The 25623-nt window shown below is 43.5% G+C and overlaps 1 protein-coding gene and 1 long non-coding RNA gene across 2 annotated transcripts in view; both read left to right on the top strand.

The window, feature by feature from the left end:
• The window catches only part of MICAL2 (microtubule associated monooxygenase, calponin and LIM domain containing 2), a 115898-nt gene that overhangs the window by 67738 nt on the left and 22537 nt on the right, over positions 1-25623 (top strand). Inside the window, exons 24-28 of the mRNA XM_054172015.1 lie at positions 969-1057; positions 1429-1806; positions 20311-20786; positions 24075-24244; positions 25447-25521. Coding sequence (XP_054027990.1) covers positions 969-1057; positions 1429-1806; positions 20311-20786; positions 24075-24244; positions 25447-25521 — 1188 coding nt within the window. The remainder of the gene's footprint in view (positions 1-968; positions 1058-1428; positions 1807-20310; positions 20787-24074; positions 24245-25446; positions 25522-25623) is intronic.
• On the top strand, positions 4160-5970 carry LOC128898362 (uncharacterized). Its single transcript, XR_008462819.1, has 2 exons — positions 4160-4410; positions 5752-5970. It is a non-coding gene; the product is annotated as an uncharacterized LOC128898362 (long non-coding RNA).

Below are 25623 nucleotides of genomic sequence, written 5' to 3'. Positions count from 1 at the left end.
GAAAAAGACCTGGCCAAGTAGCTCAGTCAGGAGGAGGTCTGCCAAGTATGTTGCTTGCATCTATGCTGATACTTGCAGATCTAGTCTTCCAATTAATCCACTTAGGACAGACCTGAGCTTTAAATGAAGTAATCCTCAGTGGAAAATTAGTTAAGTGACCAAAATGCAGATTGTCCAATTACAGATGAAAGTTGCGGGGGAAGGTCATTGATTTCCCGACCCCCCCCCCCCCCTCCAACAATACAGAAGTACTCTCAGCTCTCATAACTGCCCATTAAATAATGTGATCTGTGAAGGTAAGTCCTGATAGTGGAGGATTTACACAGCTGGGGGGAATATGGATTATTTCCTTCAAGATCTTCTGGCTCAGGAGTTGAAAGCACTGTAATTTATTCTGGTTTGCTGTAGAACAGGAGGTTCAAATTTGGGGTGCTCAATCCCACCTACAGCCTGGGCTTTGGAGATGGAGATTCTTTAAGTTTAGAGGGAAATTATTAAACTAAATTTTAAATTCCTTCACCATTTCCAAATGATTCAAGTGAATTGGAGCATTAATCTGACCTCCTCCTGCAAAAGGATTAAAGACTTGAGGCCAAAGGTGCTTCTTTGGCAGTTTAAAGAATCTTCTCTGAAAAGCTTTTTTTAATTGATTATTAGACTTTTTTGTTGCTTGATGTCTTGTGTTGGTTTGTGGCTTGATATTTATAGAATCTTGAGTTTTTTCTGCTGAATAATAATCTTAAAGCTGAGATAGATAAATGGCCTTGCCTTATTCGACAAATGTTCAAACCTATACACTATAATGGAAACCCACTCAGAGCTGTGAGCTATTCAGACTGTGTCAAGTTTTGCATTCCTTTTGCTGCCCAACCCTTAATTATCCGACTTTCATCTTTTGTAGATGCAACAGTGGAATTTCAGTCCATAAACAAATAGATAACATATCATATATATTTTTTTCCTTCTAGGCAAATTTTACTGTAAACCTCATTTTACACACTGCAAAATCAGTACTAAACACAGAAAGAGAAGAGCAATGACACAGATCCAAGGAAAGGTGCGTATCGGTTACATTATTAATGCAGATGATGTTGAGGCAGCTCTGTCTGGAGCAGGGTGCAATCCTTGTGTGTGTGCATAAGATATTTTTATATTGATTTTACTGGACATCAGGTAGAAAATATCATCTCCTGTTTCAGTGGGTTTGGCATATTTATAGTCTGGTACTCAATGGAATTTAGCTTTTCCTATAAAAAGTTGAACTTCAAAAGCAATTGGAAATTACTATGTATTTATATCTATACATATAGATAGATGTACCCTTGAAAACAGTAACAGGAACTGGATTTTCAACTTCTAAAACTATATTTAACATTGGTGGGGTGTTTTTCTTAGTATATTAAACTTTTTTTTAATACTTTATATAAGGAGACAACAGAAGCATGGAAAAAAGAGGAACCCAAACCCACGGAGACCATCACAGAAAACACTTTGTCTGCAGCTAACAGTCCAGAGGACAGGTCCCCAGGTATCCTGACTTCCTTCTTTAGGGGCACGCTAAACTGGCCCCTGCGGGTGACAAGGGATCTGCTTGACATTCCCAGACGCCTGTCTAACTGGATGCATGGTTTTCTGCACGCTACCAATCTTCATTTCAGGGACAATGCATATAACTATACCTACTTGTACGAACTCTTGAGCCTTGGTGTGCCATTCCTCTATGCTCTTCTAGAGGTACTTGCTCATATGTACCGGGAAGCAGAGCTATCACTTGAGAATGTGCTTGAGTGGGTGAAAAAAATTCTATAGGGTATAAATTCTTCTATGTGTCTTGCTCAGTTGTGCCTTTCAGATTTTCAAAATTAACAGCCTTGCTATTTTCTTGAGGTGTTTTTGGTTGTTGTGGTTGGCTGTTTGTTTGTTTTTTTTCTAATGCAATTTAATGTGACATAAACGAATGGTGGATTCCTTCTGATACGAACAAGGTGCAATCAGAACTGTCAAGATAAAATGTACTGTATGTTAGAGTATGAAGGGCAGTGTCCAGACACATTTCCAGAACACAGAGGTGGATGAAGGATAATTTTGTAGATTTTGTACCTCCTCCTCATTTTTATCCTCTGGAGGACCATTGGAGGGCTGTTACATTTTAAAACCATTTGTTCCCCTGTGTCATTGCTCCCCCCTCTTGTTTTGTTTTATTTTGGGTTTTTTTTGTTAGACCAAGAAAGAATGTGTGTTCTTTCAGATGCTTGGGGAATACTAATGACAAATGACTGGTTTTGAAACCTGAATATGGTGCATACCTATTTTTTTTTCTTGCTTCCATCTTTGCTCTGAGGTTTGTAACTTGCATGACTGTTAAAAGAAAAAAAAATAATCATGTATTTAATTGACATTGCTCCTAGACAAGCCTTTTACATTTCTTACATGTGATAGATACCCTTTCTTGACAGTGGGTACAAACTGTACTACTAACTTATTTAAAGGTTTGAAATAAATTTGAAGAGCAAATCTTAGCTGAGTGAAGGCTTGATTGAAACTAAGTCAAAGGAACTGGTAGTGTAATTACACCTGTCTTGCTTTAAGTCAAGGTTTCCCCATTAGTTGGCTGTTGACCTCTGGATAGGAACTGCTCTACTTTTTTTATTTTTTTTTTTTTTCAAAAATGGTAGTTTAGAATAAACAACAAAAACCTACAAATGTACTCTGAGGAGATTACTTCTTAACTGAATGTTTCATTCATTTCAGTGTATAAAGCTGATGACAGAAAGGTGAAATTCTATAATCTGGAGCAACCATTAAGCAAATTTCTTTCAGATGCCTCTCAAGTTCTCCCTTAATCAGAAGGTTAGATAAGCTATTTGACAGCAAGAAGGCACCAACATCATAATTTCTGATTTACTTCCAGACTAGTTAGCTAGAGAGGTAAGCATTCTCCACTTAATTCAGAAGCTAACCAAGAAATAGGTAAATACATAAATATGGTAATATGTATAGCCTAAAATTAAAAGGATCTGTAGCATTTATTTCTGTCCAAAAGTGTGTGGCTTAAAATGGTAGGAAACATTGCATCCAGGTAGTACCAAGGTTGAGGATCACTTTCCAGTAGTCTTATGACAGGTTTCTGATTTTTTTTTTTTTTTTTTTTTTTTTTTTTACATAATGTGAGAAAAGATGATTTGAATTGTTTTGCTTCCTAGGCATTAAAAGGAAACGTGTCTTCTGTTGAAAATAAATGATAAACTGGATTTTTCTTTTAGATAGTTTAACTTCCTTTAAAATACAAAGATAAAGCTTTTGACATTTTAAGAGTGCTCATGTATTTTGGGGAAAAAATATTTTTAAAGTATATGCACAGACCTTGAAAAAGTGCTTGAAGAGAGCTGTTTAGGTATAAGACAGCATTCATTTGAAATAAATTGCCATTAATGCTCAAACATGTACTCAGCAAAACTTTGCTAGAATATTGACTGGATACAGTGACATTTATAATGGGCATCTGTATGTACATGAAGAAATGTATCTGTACCTTTTATAGCACTTTTGAAAAAACAATCAACAACCTACTTTGGAACGCTATGCTTTTTAATTATTTGCTAGTGATAGTAATTGCTTCACTCTAAAAAGGAAAAAATATGCAGTGCCATTTACTGTGTTACTCCTTGAATGCAGCAAAAAGGTTAGTGGTAAAATTTTTAACATTTGGCTGGCCATCAGTTTTGCTTTCAGTTTGTCAACAGCACAGGCTTTAGGTGCATTTTTTTCTTTTTCTGGATTTTTTCCCTGCTGTTCACTATGGGAAATTTCCTGCTTTGTAGCAGAGCAAGCATAATGGTAAACTTACAGAAAGTGGTTATATAGTAAGAAACTTGGAAATCTCTAATGTCCTAATGTCCAATGAATTTAAAGCAAATTAATCTTACTAGTAGAAAGTTTAAAAATTTAAAGATTATATTGGCTTTATATATATGTATTTATACAACAAGGAATAAAATCCCTGCATTCCCACAACACAATTCAGGAACTTGCATAATGAAAACATTTACCTGAGGAATCTTAATTACACTGCATATTCCACTGGAAATTTGCAGGTGATTCTGTTGGGGAGGGTTTTTCAATTGGTATCTAATTGGTAAACTTCCTCCCTTCCCCCCATTTATCTTAACTTTCTGCTAGTAAGACTCATACCTATTTGTCCTCATTCATGATGCAATGAAAAAATTGGCAGATATGTTGGGACTAATTCTTCTGTGTGCCTACAAAGTCTTTCTGAAGCTTTCTTGGATAACCAACTTCTGTCTTGTTTTTTTCCTACTGTCTTCTCTGTCAATCTCCTTCATTGCTTTTAGTCCAGTTCATCATTCCGGTGCTGCACCCACTCACTGGCTGAAGCTTTTCTGCTCTCAGGTGACTTTTTTCTGCTTACCAGTTCCAAAATTGTGTGACTAACACTGTTGTTTGACAGCATTTCATTTGCGTCTCTTTTAAAGACTTTTGGAGCAATCTGTGTGTGTCTGGTATATTAATGGATGCGAGCTTTGGCATAATCATTTAACCTGCTGCTGATTTCATGGTTCTAGAGAAGGTAGTGTCTGTGCACTGTAGAGAATGCTTTTCTCTGAGTCTGTGCATGTATGCTTCTTTGTACCTTTAAGGTAAGTTAAGGCTAGTATGTTTTCTTGAAAGAACTAGTTAAAGCATTTTTAAGTTGGTTTTTTTTCCCCAAAGTATTAAAGGAAAGATTTTAAATAAGATCAGGACAAGATGAGCCTGGTTAGCATGAACAGCTGTTTCTGTTCAGCTCAGATATGCCATGAGCAGCTTTCCATTGAGCTCCAGTATGCAATGAGCACACAATGTTTGAGTACTGTGATGCTTTCTTTCTACTTTCATATTGAAAAAGTAAAATATAAAAGGATTGTGTTAGATAAGTAGCCATAGTGATTCAAATTCCAGTCTTCCACCCCAAGTGGTATAGTAGGCAGGCCTAACAGCAACACATCTGCATGCTATTTTCAGTCTGTAATACTACATGATGGGTGTGATTTGATTTGAATTGTTTTGTTAACTAATTAACTAGGCCTCATTTGCCACTCAATGAATTTTTCTTGCTGCATGAGATGTTGCCACTGCTCTCCATGACAGATTTGTGTGATTATTTTGTATGGGTTTTTTTAATGAGTTCCACTGTGTGTAATCACGTGTTGATTATCTGGAAGGGAAAATGAATCCGAACAAGAACCAGGGGCTTGGTCTGACACACAAGAGTGCTAAGGCTTTGGCTGATACAGCCATGGCCTTGCCTTCCCTGCTGAGGATCCCTTTCAAAGGGAAGGGCCTTTGAGAATTAATCTAAACAGCAATTTTCAGGAGGGGCCAAATATCTACTGCTACTACTTGCCCCATTTTGCACACCTCAGCCAGGAATGCAGAATGGCTTCAGGGTCAGAACCCAATACCTTATCTTGCTGACCTGTATGTTTGCATGACTAAAGCAATAGTATTTATTTGTGTGGGCATCCTAGAATGTCTTGATGGCTTTGAAAGTACCCAAGCTGTGCCCACACAGAAAACTCTGTATTTTGAGTGTCACTTCCTGCACAAATGGTTAGGACATGGCTTCCTGTGTATTTCAAGGCTGTGGTGTTTTGTTACAAAGCTCAGCATGCTTTCATATGAAGGTCATGATGGTAAAGGTCTTCCATTTCAAACCACTTCCACTGCTGTGTTTTTTACCCTCTGTTGCAGAGTCTTCCTAGCTCTTCCTGGCCAGTGAGGATTCTGTCCTTCTCCTCCTAAATCCTCTGTCTTCATTTTACTTTATAATCTTAACTGAATATTTTTATTATTTTTTAATGCTGTATTTAAATTTTCACATGGAAATTCTGTATTTTGCACACAGTGAAAATTGTTTTAGCTTTATTTATGATATCTGCTGTAAACAAAAATAAATGTAGTTCTTTATAAGTCTCCTTGTTTCATCTTTTCCTTTCAAAAATACTTCCTCGGGATAGAGACTTTACCCTCGTTTTGCAAACTCCTCTTCTGGTGAATGCTGCTGTAATCTTTGTTGTGGCCTGACCCAAAGGCCAGGCAGTTTCAGTGTGGTGGTGTATTTGCACTTGTGTCCCTTTTGAAAGGGACCTATGTCGGGGTCCTTGACAAGCTATCCCATCTGCTACAGATCAGGAGGTGCCTGGTGCTGGGATTTATCCTTCCTGGGAATGACAGATTGGTGTTGGTGAGCATGGGGGTTGCTTGCATTGGGTACGTAAATGGCACTTGCGCTCTCCTCTTCAACTTCTGCCACTTTTCCTTATATTTTTATTTTACATATGCCATACAAATCATGCTAAGTTACTTATTTGAGATCTTATATTGTGTACAGGAATAGCAGGTAATAACTGTGTGTAAACCTTTGCTACTGGCTCTGGAGTATTGTTTGCATGCTCCAATCTATCTTCTGGTCCCCAGGGAGCTGCAGCTAATGTGACCTATTATTTAAGAGTAGCCTTGTTTTATCTGTTTGCTTTGCCTTCCTCTTATTTGCTTATTTTGTCATCTTTTGCTCCCTCAAGGCTTTATTTTTTTTAATCATTCTTTTTGGTTTTAAAGCTAATGATGTGTTATTTTTGAACAGCAGGTTCTCCGAAAGGGCCTTCCTAAGTCTTCCTCCCCTTCATCTTCTTTCTTTTGCTTGCTCTGCATGTCTTGAACTTTCTCTTCCTTTGTATTTCAAGAAAATAACAAATCCCAGAAAGAATAGCCCAAATAATTTAATGAGAAAATTGTGTGGGTTTTTTTAATAGAAATGTAGCCTTATAAGGCTTGATTGAACAATAGCAACACTTGGGGAAAAAAATCATTTCTAAAGACAACATTGCTGAAGAACAACAAATGTTGTTCCTGATGAACTGTTCCATCTTCCCTGCCAAAGAAAAAGCCGTCATGCACAGTAGAAAGTTTACTGAGATGGAGATGATTTGCATAATAAAAACTTAGGGCAAGGAATACCATTTAAGACAACACTTGGCACTTCCTGAATTGCAAAGGACAAAGAAATTTGGGTAAAACTGAATTTACTCTTTGCACTCTTTACAGTTCAGAGCAGGCTTATTTTTGTCATCTTTACTTGATTGTGTTAGGCAGAGGCAGTGGCATGAAAACATCAAGAAGAGGGTTTTGTGGCTGCAGAAAGTGATGATTTGTTTGGCACTGAAGCCTTGAGAAGCATCAGAGGTTCATGCTGTTCTCAGAGTTTCACTTATTCATGCTGAAATGCCAGAACAATAGCTTGCAACTGGGATAATGTTAGAGCCTAGATTTGTAGTAATTGTGTTTCATGGTAGCACAGAAGGTCCAAAGTATAAAATCACTAGCAAACCCTATGACTGGAGCAATGTACCCTAGCAGTAAACAGTCCATGCTGTGGAACAACAGTGGAGAAAACAGGACACATTGTATGGAAAAGAAAGCAGACAAAATGAGCTATGTGAGAGGAGCAAGTCTGTTTGTTCCTTCACTCTACCAAAGCCATTACATGATAAAACCAAATATTCTTTGTTTTGTTTCCATTAATGCTGCTAGAGGAAGAGATTAGCAAGTTAAGTGCCAAGTCAATTAACAAACCTAATTTGGGACTGCTGTCTTCCTCTGGCTGCATGAGCAGACCTCCTTATGAGTAGGAGGCTTGAATCCTCCTACAGCTGTCGTATTGAGCTCTTTCCAAAAGCTCCAGTACTCTGTCTCCAGCAAGTACATGCTGTTACAAGTGCACCCCGAAACACAAATGCTTTGTCCCTTTCTATAGCTGGAATTGGCATCAGTGCTTGTTTGAAAGGCAAATGGGCTGCTACTCTGGTCTCAAGCTGCCACTGAACTGGGTGCCTTCCAAAAATCATGGGTTTGGAGCAGATGAGACTAGTGTCTCCTTACATAGTTAATGCTTTCTAAGACTTGAAAGACACTTGAAGTTATAGATGCCATTGTAGCACCAGAAGTGCAGAAGTGACATTTGCTGTGTCTGACACGCTCAGGAGTTGTTCTGTTTTCCTCCTTTTTCTTCTGATTCCAGTGGGTTCTGAACTTGTCTGTTGCCACCAGGTTCATTTGGATTGAAAGTACATACACAGATGTGCCTTGTGGCTTGTGGTTTTGGTTTTGTTGTTTTGAGTTGTTTGTTTGTTTGTTTTAATAGTACCAGACTAATCTTTCATTCTCAAAGCAAGATGGCATTACCTGCCTAGGTTCTGTTAATGAAAACCAAACATGTCAGGATTCTGTGAAAGTAATCTTCCTTTATAACTCTGCTAATGCTTGATAATGAAAAAGATCTTGCAGTTCTTAAGCATACTTACTTAGGAAAAACAAACACAGTACAGGCAAACCTTCTTAAAATTGCTCATATTCAAATATCAGCCTTTCGTTAGCTCTACCAAGGAGAGTAATGTCTATTCATCTTTGTTTCTTCCAGGCTGCTACAGCTATAAAATTGCAGTGAAAGTTGCTTCTATATGTATCCCAATCTTAAGCTAGAGCTATGGTCTGAGTTCTTCCACAACATTATGGCAATTAGTTACTATAATTGGCTTTAATTTCTGGCTCACTCATTCCTCAAATTCCAATCGATGAGTTCTGAAATGCCTTGACTTCTGCATTAATACTTATGTTTTCAAAGGCATGACATGCTTCCAGATTACATGATTTTTTGCATGGAAGATCATATTGATGAAGATCAGAAAATGTAATGCATTAATGCTTGATCCAAGTATATATATTAGTCATGCAAATATTTCACCAAGTCTCTTTCCTTTTCTTCACAAACTATGTTAAGATAAAAAGAAGGGAAGCTTTGATGTCATCTCAAACTTGTTTGAAATGGCTGCAATTTCTGATGTGTTCTTTTGAAATGTGAAAGGGCAAAGAAATCTGGATGTTGCTAGTCTTGACTTTGCTCTATCAACATTTATTCTACAGGTCTTAATTCATGTGTTTTGTTTTAAGGTTTTTAGTGCTTTGAGCCCTTGTGCAAAAACAAATAATTATTTCAGCAGACACTGATCAACTCTAGAGACTGAACCCATTGTGGCTGCACTCTGAACTCTTATTACATGCATTAATGTACCAGATGAACACAGATTGCTCCAATAAAATAGGAATCTAGTCTAAAATGACAGAAATAGTGTGTTTATAGCAGGTTTTGTTTGAGAAGCATTTTCCATACATATGTACATTAACCATAACTTGTAAGTTTTCAGCGAGTTGATCTTGCCTTTCTCTCTATTTTTTCTTAGTTGATATTAGAGCATTACTGTGCACTGTCCTGGATACATTCATGAGTCAGGTGCTTTGGGTTCTGTCCTGCTTTGCCCTGGCTGTATTTTGTGTCTGAGTTTGGAAGTGTCTGTTCATCTAGTAAGTGATGAACACTTTGAAAAAGTGTTTTGCTGCTGAAGAACTTGTGTAGGTGCCGACGTGGGCCCAGAGGGATATGGAAGAATATAGAGTCCTGATTGTAGGGACAGGTAGATGGGGATGTGGAGGAGCCTATCACCATGCCATGACTGGAGAAAGGGCAGCAGGAAATCATTTGCAGGCACTGGTGGTTGGAAGCCAAGCAGGCAGTCTTGCCCCATTGCACAAGGACAATATCCCCATGGTTGTCTTTATTCTTTGCCTTGTTAGCCACCATAACATGGGAAATACTTCTGCAGGGGAATGAAGGAGACCTGAAGAAAAAAATAGGAGAAAGGTGGCAAGAACTGAAATCTGTGAAATGTCTTAACACTGTGAGGAGTCCTTTTTCAAGGACAGAAATATGTCTGCCACTTTCTCAGATGTGATGAAAACTTAGTCTGTGCAGGATAGCAGTTTGGGCATGCAGCTAGAAGCCCTACAGTTTCTTAAGGCAAATCTGTGAAATACCTTGATGCAACATCTTCAGATGAGAACTCTTAACACAGGGATTCTTCCATGCAGCCTTACACGTTTTGAAGCTGAGGCTCCAGGGCATAGCCAAAGCTGTAACATGTTTGGCCTCAGATTTTAGTCTGGTATGGGCTAGTAACCAGTATGCTGCAGTAAGACCAAGATCTAACCAAAACAGAGGTGTTGTAGTTCCCCCATCCCCTCTTAGTGCCACATGGACTGTGCTTCCCAGATGAGCACTTTCTGCTCTGTATCTCTCATCCCTGATCTTGATGGGCATTTTTCAGCTGTTGTTTCACAGCATTGGTATGAAGATGCCTTCATTCTGCCCCAGAGCTGTCTTAAAGCATTGCTGTATTGTAAGCAAGACTCAATTTTCAATATTTTTTTTTTTCACCCTATTACATATTAAGAAGTCAAAGAGTCAGTGAGGTGCACTGGCTGTGCTACAAACCAGATTGTGGTCTGCTGAGTGAATTTCTTAATTCAAGTTGTTTGATGCCAACTGATGTTTGATTTCACCATCAGAGCTGCCTGCATTTGAGTAGCTCTACATCAAAACTGTTTGCTCCAGTCATTTCCTTAGTCAGCAGCTCCATACATGGCCAGACAGAGTCCACTCATCCTGTGAATAACTTATGGGGTGGCACAGTTGATTGGCAGGTGAAGAGCCTCAGGTTTGCCAGCTGGAAGAGCAGGACACAGGTTAGGCCATGGTCTTTATGAAGAGGCACTGTGGTGTATTGGACCACTTGCACAGCAGAGAAGGTGAGCTGTGTGCCACTTGTGGGTACATGAGCACCCACCTTCTGCCAAGAGCAGCACCTGGGATTTCAGTGGTGCTTTTCACCTGAGGACCTGAATGCTCTGGCCAGTCTGGGCAGCTGAGGGTAAGTACTACCCCTGCTTCATGGCCTCAGGGTGTCACAAAAATTAGATGTGTCAGAGGTGACAAAAGATCACATCCTGAATGGAGGCTGCAAGGCCTAATTCCAGTAGGCTTCCTTCTTTCTGCCCCTGACTGAACGAGGCCATCAGCAGATAGGCAACAGGGGCAGGGCTGTATGAAATCAGATGTTTCTTGTCTGCTTTTTCTTGAGCTGTGAGGTGATAGATGCTGAGCTGTCTGCCCTCAAAGCACAGTCCCCTCTCACTGCCAGCAGTGAGTATGAACAGTTTCTTAGCACATTTGAGGGCCCAACTGGGCAGTCTCGACCCAGTCAGCCACCAGACCTTGTGTTTGATGTGAGGAGCCCCCCAAGCCAAATGGATCAGGGTGCTCTTGTGGGCATTTCCTGGATCTGCCTCTCTGTGGAAATATTATTCCTGGCCACCAGCGTGCTGGGTGTGTTGTGGCCCAAAGCAGGAAGGCTGATATCATCTTAGAATTTGTTGTTTCCTAGCTCTTTTTCCATTTTTCATCTGCCTTCAGGGCTGTTTCCTGGGTGTGTGTAAGTTGAAGCTTTCATACTTTGCTTAGCTCAGCAAGGCTCACTCCTGTTTTGCTTGTGTGGGGCTCCCGGTTGGTCTGACTCGCCTTGGCCACGAAATACCAATGGGAGCTCTCACTGTGCCTTGCTTAAAAATTAATTCCTTTCTTGTGACTTAAAACCAGCTAATGAGGAGGCAGGAAGATAAATGTTAATACTTCTGGCTGCTTATGGCATGGTGGTATTGACTTGATGGAGACTGTTGCAGCTGGCTTGTTTGAAGATCTTTGACCATTTTTGTCCAAGACAGGTAGAGGCACACACAGAGCTGCTGCTCCTGAGCAAAGCTGATATAAGACAGCTGCCCTGAGCCAGCTGGTGTCAGAGGCACTTGGCCCAGTGCTTCCAGTGAGGAGGGGGGTGTTATTTGGCAGAGTTCAGTCTTTGTGCCACTGTGGGCAGCACGTGCTCTGCCCAAGGCTGGGAGAAAACAGCCAACTCAGTCCAGCTGCCCCAGCAGGGGCTTGGCTCTGCCCAAATTTGGCTGCTTCCCGAGCCCTTGTCATCTCCTTGCCAGGTCACAGGAATGTGATTTGCCTGACACTGGTTTGGCAGATGAGCAGCAGCAGGCCATACAGAAAGTTGGGCTGTCTTGTCATGAAGAACTTGCCAGTAAATAACATCTCCTGCTCACATCTGTTTGTTGGCCCTGGCATTATCAGTGGGGGCATTCAGATGCTGGAGTGATCAACACCTTGTAAGTGGTAATCGTAGAAGGTGCTGAGAGCTGTCTGTGAAGGCCTGGGTGGGCGGATGCTAAGCCCCTTTGGAAAGAGACTCTCCTTTGCCACATACATAGCAGCACACTGCTCCTGGGCAGGTTTCTGAAGAGGTCCTGTACCAGGGACTGTCATAGGACCATGGAGTTTTCATCACCTAAGCAGAAGCCATTGCAATTGCACCACCAAGCATGGTGTAATATGGAAATAGGTTTCAGTGCTTCTCTGTGCAGTGCTGGATTGGCATGGTGTGTGTGAGATGCCAGCATGTAATGCTGCACCTTTACCATGCTAAATTGGGCTGGTGTGTAGCAAAGCCTCTGAGACCAGGAGAAGGCATGTGATCGTGCCTTTCTGTTTCGTGGTAGCAGAAGGCACTTACCTACTGGTAACTGCAGTTTGATAGCCCTGGAGGAATAGTAAGCACCTCTGAGAGTTATGCTTTCAAAAATCTGAGCTTGACCTTTTTGACTGGTCTAGTAGAGATGATATGGCCCAGCCATGCCAGGCAGTACTGTGGTCGTGCTGAGATTGAGACAGCATTAATCTTGGATTGGGTCTGCACAGGTCAGTACTCCATGCAAAACCTCCCTTGGTTCCTGTGAGGACTGGCAGTGATGCTCTGCTGTGCAGGGATGGGGTTGCACTCTTCCAGCATGACAGGCTGCTCCTGTTTAGCTTGAGCAAAACCAGCACAGGTGCCTGGTAGCCTGAGGGATGCCTGTCCTGTATTTCCATGGGTAGAAACTACCTTAAAATCACTGCAGGAGAAAATGACTAACAAAACTAATTGCAAGCTTTCAGGGATTTAAGGATATTCATGTAGCTCATGTCTGCAATATGCAGCATATTGCAGACATGACTTTTCCACTGCTGTGCTGGGCTCTCCACTTTGCTCTTGTACCTGAGGGAGGAAGGTGAACTGAGGTGGTCACAAAAGCACTTGAGATCCATGAGTCCTTGGTCCAGCTTGAATGGCTGGCATGTTTTTGTTACGTATTGAGAGATTTATTCATCTTTGGTTTTGGGCTTCATGATGACTTGTGGGGCTCTCCCTTCTGCAAAGCTGGGTCTTGGCTCACATGGTCTTACTGTAGTGCTACCTCCTTGGCTATTCCTGCTGGGCACAGAGCCTTTGCAGGAGTGGTGCTGCTTGAAAGCCTTGTTAGATGCTGAAATACCTCCAGATCACTGAGGATACTGGTACAAAAACATATTAACCCCACACACACACATACACAAACAACAACAACAAAAAGAAAGGCAAATAGTAACTTTTTAGGATACATGTGGTAAGCCTGGGGCTCTGAGTGCAGGTTGGCAGGTGAGCTCACTGCCTTGCTGTGTTGTCCCACAGGCTTGTGTTGCTTTGTTGCCTACTCTGCTCTTTGGTATGAACTCCCTTGAGTGGTCCAGTCTGTTCTGCTGGATCTGATGGGTGAATTCCTGTAAGTAAACCAGAAAGTCACAAATGGACTGAGGATGGCCATTTCCAAACATTCTCACTGATTTACCTTTAGTGAGTAAATGCCTGTGGTGTTTGGATTATTGGTGCTTTGGAGAATAACAGCATTTATGCTCCTTGACCATATCTGTGCAGCTGCAATAAGGCTCTCTTTCAAGTTTTGTAGACCTTCCTAGCATTGCAGAGAGATCTTTGTCCTTCCCTGGCTGCATCTCTAACTCATTTGAGACTTGGTGCAAAAATTGCTATCTGAAATGGAAGGGTGAGCTGGCACAACTTTGAGAAAACTTGGCATAACACTTAAAGGAGAATAAAAGTGTGCTTCACGGGAAAGAGGTTTGCATCTGTGGGGGCTGCAGGAGATGTTTTGAACAGCCGTGACCCTGGGGTGAGTGCCAACCTGGATGTCAGCCCTACAGATGAAGCTTTAGGAATACTTCTAATTTACTAGACAGTTAAGCTAACTCCTTGCCCTGTAAGGAAAACAGTAATTTTTTCATTCTGTATGAGGAGGATGAGGTAGGTTTTGAAAGGCAGACAAAGGAGAAATTTTTTATTGAAATTTTTCATCATGTTTGAGTGGGATGGCCAGAAGAATTCAGGATTGTTCTGTTGAAATCACTGGCTTTATTGCTGCTGCTTAAATAACTGAAGGCAGCTAGGCTCCCCTGCTTACATGAAGAACACCACCACCTCCCTCCACCCCCCACCCCAAAAAAAAAAGGCAAAGCCATGTTATTTGCTCTCTGATTGAGGAGAGATGCTTGCATTGAGGAGACAGGCAGTACGGCTTGTGTGCTGAAATGCTGCTGCCAGTTTGGGACGGAAGTGAATAAACTCACTGCAGGCTCTAGCTGGGCCATCAGTGCATTCTCCAGGGGCCAGCTGCCTGCACCATTCTGTCGTGCAGTGTGTCCTTCATCCATGTGTCCAGTGCTCTCAGGCTAGCAAGGTGGAATACAGCCCCTCCTGCTCCTGCCTGCACAGTGCCAGGTGAAGAAGTGCAGACAGTGCCTGCTCTGCTGTGCTTCAACTCTGCCTGGCCCCAGTCTCCATTTGGAACCTGTGATTTTGTCATCTGGCTTAAGAGGAGGAAGCAAGAGCCTGGTTTTGTGGTACTGCAGAACTTTCTTGTTGCTTTGACTAGCAGAGCCACTCCAAGCCCTTGTCTCAGGCCAGGTCCACCTGCTGTGGTGCCAGCAAGATGTCCACAACCCCAGAAATTGCCCAGCTCAATACCAGAGCCAGCCTGTAGTTGGGTGAGGTGTGTTGAGGTTTGGAGCTGGAAGACAAGGGTAGAGAACATACAGAAACCTGCTGACTGGCAGGTGGTAGCTGGGACATCACTCTGAGAAAGCTGGGGAAAGGCAACCAGAAGGTAGGGAGTCAGGCAAGGCACACTGTGTAAGGCAGGGGAGAGCAGAATCAGGAGATTAATGAAAAGGTAATGGCATGGCCAAACAAAGCATTTGCGAGACATGATGAATGAGAAGGATCATTGTGCTGTGGATGACAGCAGAGTAAGGAGATCTACAACTTAAGGAACAGAAAACTTAAATTCTCTTAATCCCATCAGACTTTCAGACAGCAGGTTACAGTTGTGTAAGTGTAGTCCATAAAACAGCATAAACACCGAGCTGCAAAGGAGCCATGGCTCCTTGCTGAGCAGAGCTGGGAGGGCTGCCCTGCCTGCTTGTTTCCCCTCACCTCAGTGCAGAAAAGCATCAAAGGACATGGAGGATTTGGGAATTGGCATGTTAGTTCCTTGGCTCACTCATACTGACTAGTTAAGCAAACTTCAGCACCTAGAAAACACAAGTCAGTGGTTGTTAGGATGTTTCCACTTTAACTGGCCAGCAGTGTGCTGTGAGATTCTTGTGGTGTGTGCTGCCTGTCCCTGCAGACACACTCACATGGCAGAGATCTGGTTGGGTGACTGTGACCTAAGATTAATGCCTTCCTATGCACGGCTTCTCTGTGTCCCCTCTCCTCGGGTAAACTATTCTAACACTTTGGCAAAGGATTAGTAAGGACTCCAGTCCAAACTCTGCTAGAGAGCAGGCATACTCACTGCTGGAGGTCTTTAGCATGCTGAGACATAGTAGGAAATCTAAAGTGAGCATGATGGAAATGAAGTAAGATCTTATGAAAATGCTATTTTGAGTGACTGTTTCCTGAGGACTGGGTTCTCCTCTGATAATGGCTAGTGCTGCCTGTCCCACACTGTCCCACAGAGATCAGTCGTACAGCACCAGTTTGCACTGGCAGGAAATGGGGCTGTGCCCTTTTTTGTCCCCCAGGCCAGATACTGCTTTTTTACGTGGTATGTGTTTATCTTAAAAAGTTCAATTCCTCTACCTCAGTCTCATACCTTCTAGTAGAAAACCTTCTGTCCTGGGGAGGAAATTTAATGTGAAGCAAGAGTACTGGCCGGTCACTGAGGTGCCTGTAGCATGGCAGGCTGCTTAGGTAACTCCAGACACATGGCTTGGTCTATCTGCAGGGCCCTTCCCCTTAGGGAATAGCAATAAGGCCATTTTTTGTCTTCTGGTTAAGAAGTGGGACAATGTGGGTAAGCAGAGCCAGGCACAGACTTAGGAAAGGACTTGTGCACTAGCAAAATCAGTTATCTTGGAGTTTTTGTGGTAATCCCACCTTGGGTTTAGGAGCTGGATGTCCACCTTGATTATTCTGCAAGACCTTGAGCTTCCCCAGAGATCAGGGATGGTGGTGGGGTTGCTGCATATGCCCAGAAGTGCCAAACAGCGTGGATTTATCCCCTGTTTGAGCACAGCTTCACCTCCAGCAAAGCTCGCTCTGCCTCCTCCCTGAGGGCTGGTTTAGCAGCCAGCATGGTCCCTGACCAGTTATTTGCAATGATCACTAGAGGTGCCATTCTGGGATGCTTAACTCTCAACATGCAATGAGGGAACTGAGATTGAGAGCCTGGTTTCCACTCTGGAGACAGATTCACGAAAATTCACTGTTGCCCTGCTCAGGATCACTGTAACATCTTACTCAGGACCTTGCTGCAAGGACAGGTGGCAGCCCAGTATACAATCATAGATACAAGCTTCCCAGCTGGCATGAAAAGATACAAAGGCCACTTCTTATTTAGGCTAGCCTCTGTTTGGGAGCAAAACCGTGTGCCTCACCTTTGTGCAAGTACCTGACCTTTGGACCAGCGTAGGAGACACTTAGTTCAGACAGCCCTTCTTACCTTTTTGTGCAAAATAAGAGGTTTAAAGGAGTCTCAGCTTTCTCATTTGTATCAGATTGTGCTTATTCTTTTAAAAACTCCTTTAAGAATTGCTGCAGTAATGGCCAGTGTTTAATGTTGGGGGGCGGGAAATTTTCAACCCACCCCACGAGTGGGATCAATTTGGCTGGTTGTACAGAGGCAGGTGGTTTGCCCCAGGCCTGTGCAGCCTCCAGGTGCTTGCTGGAACTGGCCATGCTCTTCTTCCGAGGTATTCACACGCGTCCAGCAGCAGCAGCTTGTCCCTGCTCTCTGCATGTGATCCCTACCCCTTTTGTTCCAGGGGTGGAAATCTCTCTCTTGTGAGAGCCTGCAGAGCTCTGCTGGGCTGTTTTCACCGTGCAGTGCCCACCCATGGAGCTGAGAGTTTGGTCTGGGCTGCCTTCTAGGAGAGGCCACTCAAATGGTGCAGCATCATCAGAGCCTTCAAAAAACCCTGACAATTGTGACGTCTTTGGGGTTTTGCCTGTGTGGGGGGTTTTTGTTGGTTTGTTGGTTTTTTGGGTTTGGGGTGGGGTTTTTTTTAGCCTGTTCCAAAGGTGCAGCCCTGTGATGAGAAACAGTCACACTTACTTTAATCTTTTGGAATGTGTGACCAGTGTTTGGGTTCATGTACACACATGGACATCCCACACACTGAAACACCAAGATGGTGCAGTTTCTGCTTTTATGGAGTTAGGTGCAATGTGATTTATTCAACTTCATGTATCGCAATACAAATACTGATTAAATATTAGTAAGGAGTGAGTATGCTTTCTAATCCTAGAGTGGTTTGGGTTGGAAGGGACCTTTTAAAGACCTAGACCAACCTCCCTGCCTTGGATAGGGACACCTTTCACTAGGTAGAGGTTGATGCTGATGCAGGATGCTGAACCTTAAACCTGATAGGTATTGTTGGGAATGCAAACTTACCTTACTCAAAAAAGGACCTGGCTGCCTAACAGACTGCTGAGAGGATGAGCTTCTAGGTGCAGAATTCAAGGAAGGGATATATCATGATATCAAAAAGGAAAGAGGGGGAAGGGAGGAAAAAAATCAAGCACAGAAGCATAACTCTTTATAATAAAGAGAAGTGACAGTGCCACCCAGAACAGTTATCTGGTAGACTGAATTACATCCTAAGGTCCTTTGCCAGCTCTGCCTATTATGTCTATAATGACTGAAAACTGTCTGTGTAACAGGCTATTGCAGAGGGACTTGTTGACTTGAATACATGCAGGAACCAAGCTGGGAATGATTTTTAGGTAGTCTGTCTGTCTGTGGGTTTCGATGCTCTCCAGCTGTGTGTCTGTTAGTCATAAACATGTTTTCTTCTCTTTCCTGTCAGCATGGTGGGGAAAGTATTAATGCACTGAGCATGCAAGCAAATGTCAAAACTGACTTTAACAGCCATGTGCAATGACCTTGGCCAGTGCTTATTGCCAGCATGGGTACAAAGCTTATAAACAGAGCTGGCAAACTTCTGTTTGGTTTTGCCTGCTCTGATTTTCATATAAAATGCAGCATCTCTTAGGGAGAAGGTTGAGCTGAAGGACACTAGGTTTTACAAATTGGTTCAGTGCTGCTTTCTACTCCTGGAGAGTAGAAATGGTTCATCGTGGTCCAGTCCAGCTCTGGGGGAGAGTGGACCATTCCTGGAAGGGGTTCATGCCCCCAAGCAAGGAAGGGTCACAGTATCTTGCTGTGAGCAGCTGTGCCCCATTGACTCATGGTATCACACATCATCACCAGAATACTGCTGGGCTTGCAGGGAGCTGCCCATTAGTGTGTTTGAGGTGGGTGGCCTGGCTTGGCCAAAGTGAAAGTTAGACACAAAAATCAGATAGGGATGAATTTCCTCCATCTCCTAAAGGAAATGAAATCTATGTGGTGGAGAAGCACATGTCTGCTGTGGTGCAAATGAGTTGGATGTAGAGACTGAGCATATGTTTTCACATGGGAGAACTTTGCTCTGGAGAAGTAGCCAGCCACTCCTCCGTCCTCTTTGGCTTCTTGTACATAGAATAATTTTTTTTAAAACCCCAAACAAAACCCATCCAACACTCTTGTGAGTAATGAATTCTTGAGGAGTTTTCAAGCCAAGAAAAAACGTTGGCTTTTATGAAGGGTGGAAAACCAGAAATCACTATAGCCTTTTGAAAAGCACAATGCTCTGTGCTGCTTGGGAAAATTGTAGTCGGTAAAACTGCTAAAAAAATTACCACCAAGCCATGTTACTCAGTCTGGGAGTGCAAGTAAGGGAATTTCACCTGGCTGGCACAAGTAGTACAGTCATTCCTGCCACCAGCAGCCAGGCTTTCCTCAGTGGTGCTTACTTTCAAACATAGAAAGGGGCTGAGCACAAGCAATAACTGGGAGAGGTGCAGAAGCTTGGAACACCAGTTTTCTTTTTCTGAAGGAGACAAGGAACTACCTGAATCATGCAGAATAAAGGTGAAGTTCTGCTGTTACAGCTTGTTTAGAGGGCCTTGCTTCACAACTCCACAAAAATGGTAGCAGTGACGGGGGCAGTGATGGATGGACCAAGTCATCCGAGATGGGATTAGGGCTTGGCGTGATGTGGGATATGCACCCACAATACCTGCCATATCTGCTTCTGCTGCCCCTGGCCCATGACCAGACAGATGTGTGATGGCTGGGGGACAGCCTTGCTGCTCCAGAGGGTCCTGTGGGTCAGCACTCGAGTGCCATGGTGTGTATAATCTTCCTAATGCATCTGGGCTTTGCTTGTAGCACTCTTGCTCCTGGGTGGTTTGTTTTTCATGTGCAATAAATGAAGGAGCTGCAAGTTAAAGAAGAGTTTAATTGGTATTTACTAGATAATTTTCTCTAATAGATTTCTGATTTTTGGGGTTGGTTGTTTCACACATTCAGGTGTACATTAGAAGCAACAGTGTTGAATTAAATGTAGCAAAAATACCTCACATGGGAGGTGAACTGAGCAAAGCCACTCTCCCAGAGCTAATCAGTTGTCCCTTCTGCACCAAGCCCCAAGGGAACTTGTGCCACTGATTTATTTCTACTTGTTTGTGCAGGAAGTTGTGGATAAATGAGGTTGCTCAAAAATTAAGGACTTTACAGGAATAGATAATCTTTTCCCTTTGGCTCTGTCTGCATCACCTGGGATGAGGAAACAGGTTTATTCTATATTTCTCCTACCTGAATGCAAAGTTCAGGGATCATGCTATTTAAGTGCTGTTATGCTGCTTCTTTTCCTACATCAGTGTCTGTATTTGCTGTACTCACTCAGAAATAGCCTTCTGAAGAGCCTGTTTTTGTTTTGCTCATTTCCACTGTCCTAAATTGACCTAAACTTACAATAAAATGATGGAGATTTAGCCACCCCAGCCAGGGTGGTCCATCTGCCTCCCTCCACATGCAGATGTATATCATGGCCTGACATCCCTGCTGGAATGGCTGGCATGTTTTTGTTACTACTGCCACCAGACACCCAGCCTGATGGCTGTCTCACTGAGCAGTGAGGACCTGCAGGCTGCACCTGAAACTTCCTCATTGCATCCTTGTGGAGTGGATGAATCCCAGCAGGGATGTACCACAGATCCCCAGGTTCAAAGGATGCTGGGCTATCAGTGTGTACAGCTTGCCTGCACCTGTGGGGACACATGGGGTTCCTCACAGAAACCACTGCTGCTGGCCAAGGAAGTGAGTTCCCCCCTGAAGACTCCTTTGCTTCAGCTTGCCCCTAACACCCAGCTTTGTGCTTTCCCAGACCATCACCTGCCTACAACTGATGAGCCCACCTCCCCAAAGAAGGCGAAGAGCATCCCCAAGTGCCCTGATCTGGAGAGCTGGTTCTCACCCCCTTCCCCTGAGTGGGCCACCGTCAGGATCATACCTGAGGAGGAGATGACTGAACACAACCTTCTTGCTATCAGAGTCATGGTCACCAGTGATGCAAGCAGGTACTTTAAAATATGAGTCTTTTTAATAGGCTTACTTGTAAGAGCAGCTTAGTTTTCTCTGGAATGGTAAGGAAAAAAGATAAAGTAATAGTACTGAATGTACTTACAAGGGGAGAAAAAAAACCCAGCAGACAAACCACTCAGAATAACAATTGCTCTTCACCACAGCCATAAATCCCCCAGACACATGACTCACTTTGCAGGAAATCTTCAAATATTCACATCCCACACAAGGGCCTCAATCAGAGCAAAACATGGTCCTGATCAGCCTGGGTTCGACTCTTTATGTACCAAAAAATGCTGGTTCAGGGATTAAGGCATTGGGTGTGTTGTGGCAAAAGGTGCATCCTCTGACCTTGCCTTCTCCCACCTTGGGTATCATCCTGCAGCTCTGCACCCTGGGCCTCTCCCTGGGTATTTGAGCCTGTCCACCCCCAAGAAATATGAAAGTTGATGATCTTTGGGGAGCACCCAGAGGAAGCCTGATTTCTGCATACAAATTAGAATACATTGGCTTTTGGGGCAGGATTCTGTGAAGTTCATTCCCTCTAAAGATTAGATTGGTATCTCCAGGGTAAAGCAGTTTCCCTTCCTGAGGACTGAAAAAGATGATGAGGAGGTACCAAAAAAAAAAAAGGGGGGGGTGGGGGCAAGGCAGGGGCAAACTGAAAACTTTAAGTGTTGCCAAACACAGAGCCATTGCTCTGTAAGGAAGCTCCTTCAAAGACTGGCAACCTTTAACATCTCTTCAAGGTGCTGTGTAGCTTGTGGAGTACTTTCTACCATTCCCTCTTGTGATTTTAAATGGCATTTGTGCTCTGATGCATGGGTCTGGGTGCTCTTCTGGGGAAAAATGAACCTCTCCAAGGTTCCTCTCCCATGAGGGATGGAGAGCTTGGGTTAGGGTTTCCTACCTGTTTGACAGACCTATCTGTGAAGTCTGTGTATCCCTCACTGACACCCTGCAGCTTGTGGTGCCCCTGGGGTGCCCAGGCAGCAATGACAGTCAACTGATCCCTCTGATTCAAGGGATCAGTTCCTTCTCTGCAGCAGCCCCTGCTGTGGCTGGACAGAGAAGCCCCTGGTTTCCTGCCAGGGGCACATGGTGCGAGGGGTGCTGCCCTGTCTGTTACCAGCATGACTGGTGCCAGCAGCTCTGAGGTCAGTCTCCCACTGTTGCAGCAGCTTGGGCACCCTTTGCTTCACACCATTTTGTCAATGACAACCCCTGTCTAAGAATGGGGGATGAGAGAAATAGAAAGTGACAAATGGCACTTCTGAACTGTGGGGCACTTGGTGGGATGGGGAAAACCACCAGCTTGGTAACACAGCTTTGCAGCTGAGGCTTTAGGTACTTGTGAATAATGAGCACCTATTAAGCAGAGTTTAGAGGAGAAGCTTTGTACTAAAGCACTTACATCCTTGCCAGCCAAGGAAAATAAACATTTTGCTCTTTGAAAGAGAAATATATCAATCAATGTTAATGGCAGGTCTTTTTTGTGTGGCATTCTGCCCAATCTCAGTGTGGTTTCTCCCTATCCACACAGGATATCAGCTATCAAAGTCTTCATCTATTTGTATTTTTTATATATATATATACACACATATACATGCTTCACATAGCTTGAAAGACGCCTAACAAGTATGTATTAGTAGTGAAATTTAAAGCTGCTCTGATTTAGCCTATGGAGAGAACAACGCACCTGGAGCTGTGCCCTCATCCTCACTACCTTGCTGGCCCTGGCCTCCTAGCACTGCTGGTGAAGTGGTGGGGGTGCAGGACTGGCAAGCAATACCCATATGGCATTTGCCCTGGCTTTATAGTGTCTACAGCCTTTTATTCAGTTGTTCTTCCTCCCACCTCCTGGGCTATGCCTTGGGCTGCTGAAAGAAATCTTTGCTTTCTACAAGGCAGTACTATATAAACACAAACCAGCTTTTCCCTGCCATGACAAAAGGACTACTCACAGCATAAGCTACTTTTTTTTTTTTAAAGATAGAGCTATTACTCATCACAAGAGATCTATAAACTAGCTTAGCAATGTTGTTTGCATTAAAAATAGGCTGACTGGGGTGATGGCATGTTTGTTTATGGCAGTGGGCATGTGGTCACGTCAGAAGGCTTGCAAATGCCTGTTCCTTACAGTCTGGCTTAAGAAATGAAAGAAATCTTAGGATTATTTAAAAAAAAAAAAGAAAAAGAAAGAAAGAAAAAAAGACTACTAATCACCTAAACCTGTCATTATCCTTCTCAGAGGTAAGGTCACAACGTGTGTGCCATTCATGTGTGTTTGTGCGACATATCTTTAGTTACATTAAAGGAAAAAGATGCTGTGATCAGCTTGGGGGCCTCATTACATCTTACTGTTAAGTCTGTCCCAGCAGCTCCTGAAGTTTGGTTGCTTATTTTTTATACAAAATACCTGAGTTTTACAGAGGCCTTATCCAAGCCACAGATGTCACCTCTTGGTCAAAACTGCTGCATGGTTTCCAGTATGAGTTCCCCTAAACTGAATGCTAGGCGAGATTCCTATCCCTCAGAAGTTCCTCAGAAACTCTCCTTGGCTTTGCCTTCTGCCAGCAGTGCAATTGCAGAGGCAGCAGTCACACTGCAGGAGGGGACTGTTGCATCCCCTCACACCTGCCAAGTGACAAACTCTCAGCAGCCAGTGCCACCAAGAGTAGGAAGCTGATTCCGGGTCCCAGATGGGAGATGAGGTGACATCCAACAGTAACTGTATTGAATTGTTGGTCATGGTCAGAGCAGGCTGCCCTGAATCTGGCCTCCTGTGAGCTCCCTATGGCATGCCTCTTATTTCCAAAAGTCTTGGGAAAGGGAAAAGATGAAAAATAGTTTTGACCCTTGGGCCTTTATTCTAGGCAGTGTGCTGCATTGCAAATACTGCTATTTCCCTTTCTTCATTTTGGTATGGCCTTGCAGGCAGAAGGACCTGTCTCTGCAAACCATGCAGTGCAGTGCTTCACCTCAAGCTTCTCTCAATGCCAGTTTGATTCCAGGTACTAAATGCAGTTGTGGGTGCAAACCTGGGCATGTGAAGTCTGATGGGGAAATGTATAGCAACTGCAAGTTACAGTCCTGTAATAGCAACAGTGAATGAAGCAAAATGAGAATACCAGGTCTGACTGCAAAACAGCTATTTCTCTGACACCTCCTGGCTGTAGGGCTGACACTGGTACTTACTGCAATGAAAGGTAGTGTATATCTCCATTTTATGCATCTTCTGACGTGTCCCACTTTCTTTGCATCTTGCCCTCCTTCCCTTGTAGCTCTGAGCTGGAGTCTGATTTTAATGGTGACTCAAACTCTGAAGTGAATGAAGGAGGGACCTCATTGCCTGAACCCTCTGTCTGCCTGAGCCCTTTCCAGAGGTGGGCATCACTCACCAGGAGCCCTGTGGTGCTAGAGGAAAGCCCCAAAACATCTAAAGTTGCCGATGGTAAGCAGCATCCTAACCTGGGCATCCTTTAAGCAGCCTCTTTTGAGGGCTGAAGTCAGGGCTGGGAGAAGTTTTCAAAGCAGAGGCCAGGCTGTACCTCTTAACAGTGTCCTTTTTAACTGGGGTGGGGGGGTGGTGGGTTCTGCCTTTTGGGTGCTATAGATGAAACAGCATTTCCATGATGCAAAATAACCAGGAGCAGTTGTGCCTCTTGCTTTGCTTGCCAGGGTGAGATGAATGTTTTGCCGTCGGTGAGGTGTAGACTTTATTAGCAGCCGATGCATTATTTGCAGTGCTCTCAAGCAGGGATGACGCTGGGAGGCACTAGAGAGCTCTGCGTCATTCAATTTGTATCCCTGTCAGCAGCTGTTTCAAATGTTTGTGTCCGGTGAAAGCACAAGGAGGAATGGCTGTAGTTAACAAGGTGATGGGGAGAGATTTAGGAACAGTCTGCCTCCAAATGGAAATTCCCTTCTAGAGCTGGAACAGGCCAGAACTAAAAGATGAGTTAAAAACAGCCAAAGAAACGATTTTACAAAAAATAAAATGCCATTGTCATTAACTTCTTCCCATTTTCCACCACCCCCAGCCCATATATGCTTTTCAAATCGGCAAGTAAAATGTACTCTTGAATAACTAAAGCCCTTGTTTAGGGCAAAATAAGGACAGCAGCAAACCCTGAAGCGTGCCTAGCAGTGTGTGTCCCTATGCAGTCACTAAAGGATTTTATCTTTTTTCTTTCACGGTTTCATACTCTTCCCCTATTTCCAGTTGCTAAGGCCACCTTTCTCCCCACCATCAGCTTCCTCCCCACCACACCAGACAGGTTTATCTAGATGTACATGAGCAGCCTCTCAGCTCTGCAGCCTCCCGCAGCTGCATTATCCTGAAGACTCTGTCCCCTTGCCTGCCTGCCTTTCTGCTCCCGCGGGCTTCACAGAGGAAAGAGCAAGTGCTGGGCTGAGGCTGAGGGAGAATTCCAGCAGCAATTTTCTTCCGGGCATCTCTTGCCACCCAGCGCTGCCCTCTCCCGGCCCTGCCGCAGCAGTGGGACCTGTATTGCTTACAGGTTTTCTTACTGCTTAGAAAACCACCCCAGACTCCATTTAAGCTGTTTTTCTCCCCTTTCTTTTTTCCTTTTATTTTCACTCTCTAGCTTTTGCTACGTTAGCTGACCATGTGTCTTTTCTGATTCTCTTCAGCACTACAGAGAGCCAACAGTTTTCACTCCACAGCATACAATAAGTATCAGAATTGGAGGAGAAAACTGCAAACAAGTGAGTAAAGCCCAAGAATGAATTTTGCCTTCTGTTTGTGCTGTCTTCTATTTCCTTGTCTCCTAAATGTCTGTTTCTCCTGCTTTCCTTGAAAAGTTTTCT

This window comes from Dryobates pubescens, chromosome 22 (genome assembly GCF_014839835.1).
Source record: "Dryobates pubescens isolate bDryPub1 chromosome 22, bDryPub1.pri, whole genome shotgun sequence".
Taxonomy (NCBI): domain Eukaryota; kingdom Metazoa; phylum Chordata; class Aves; order Piciformes; family Picidae; genus Dryobates; species Dryobates pubescens.
This window is presented reverse-complemented; position numbering and strand designations above follow the sequence as displayed.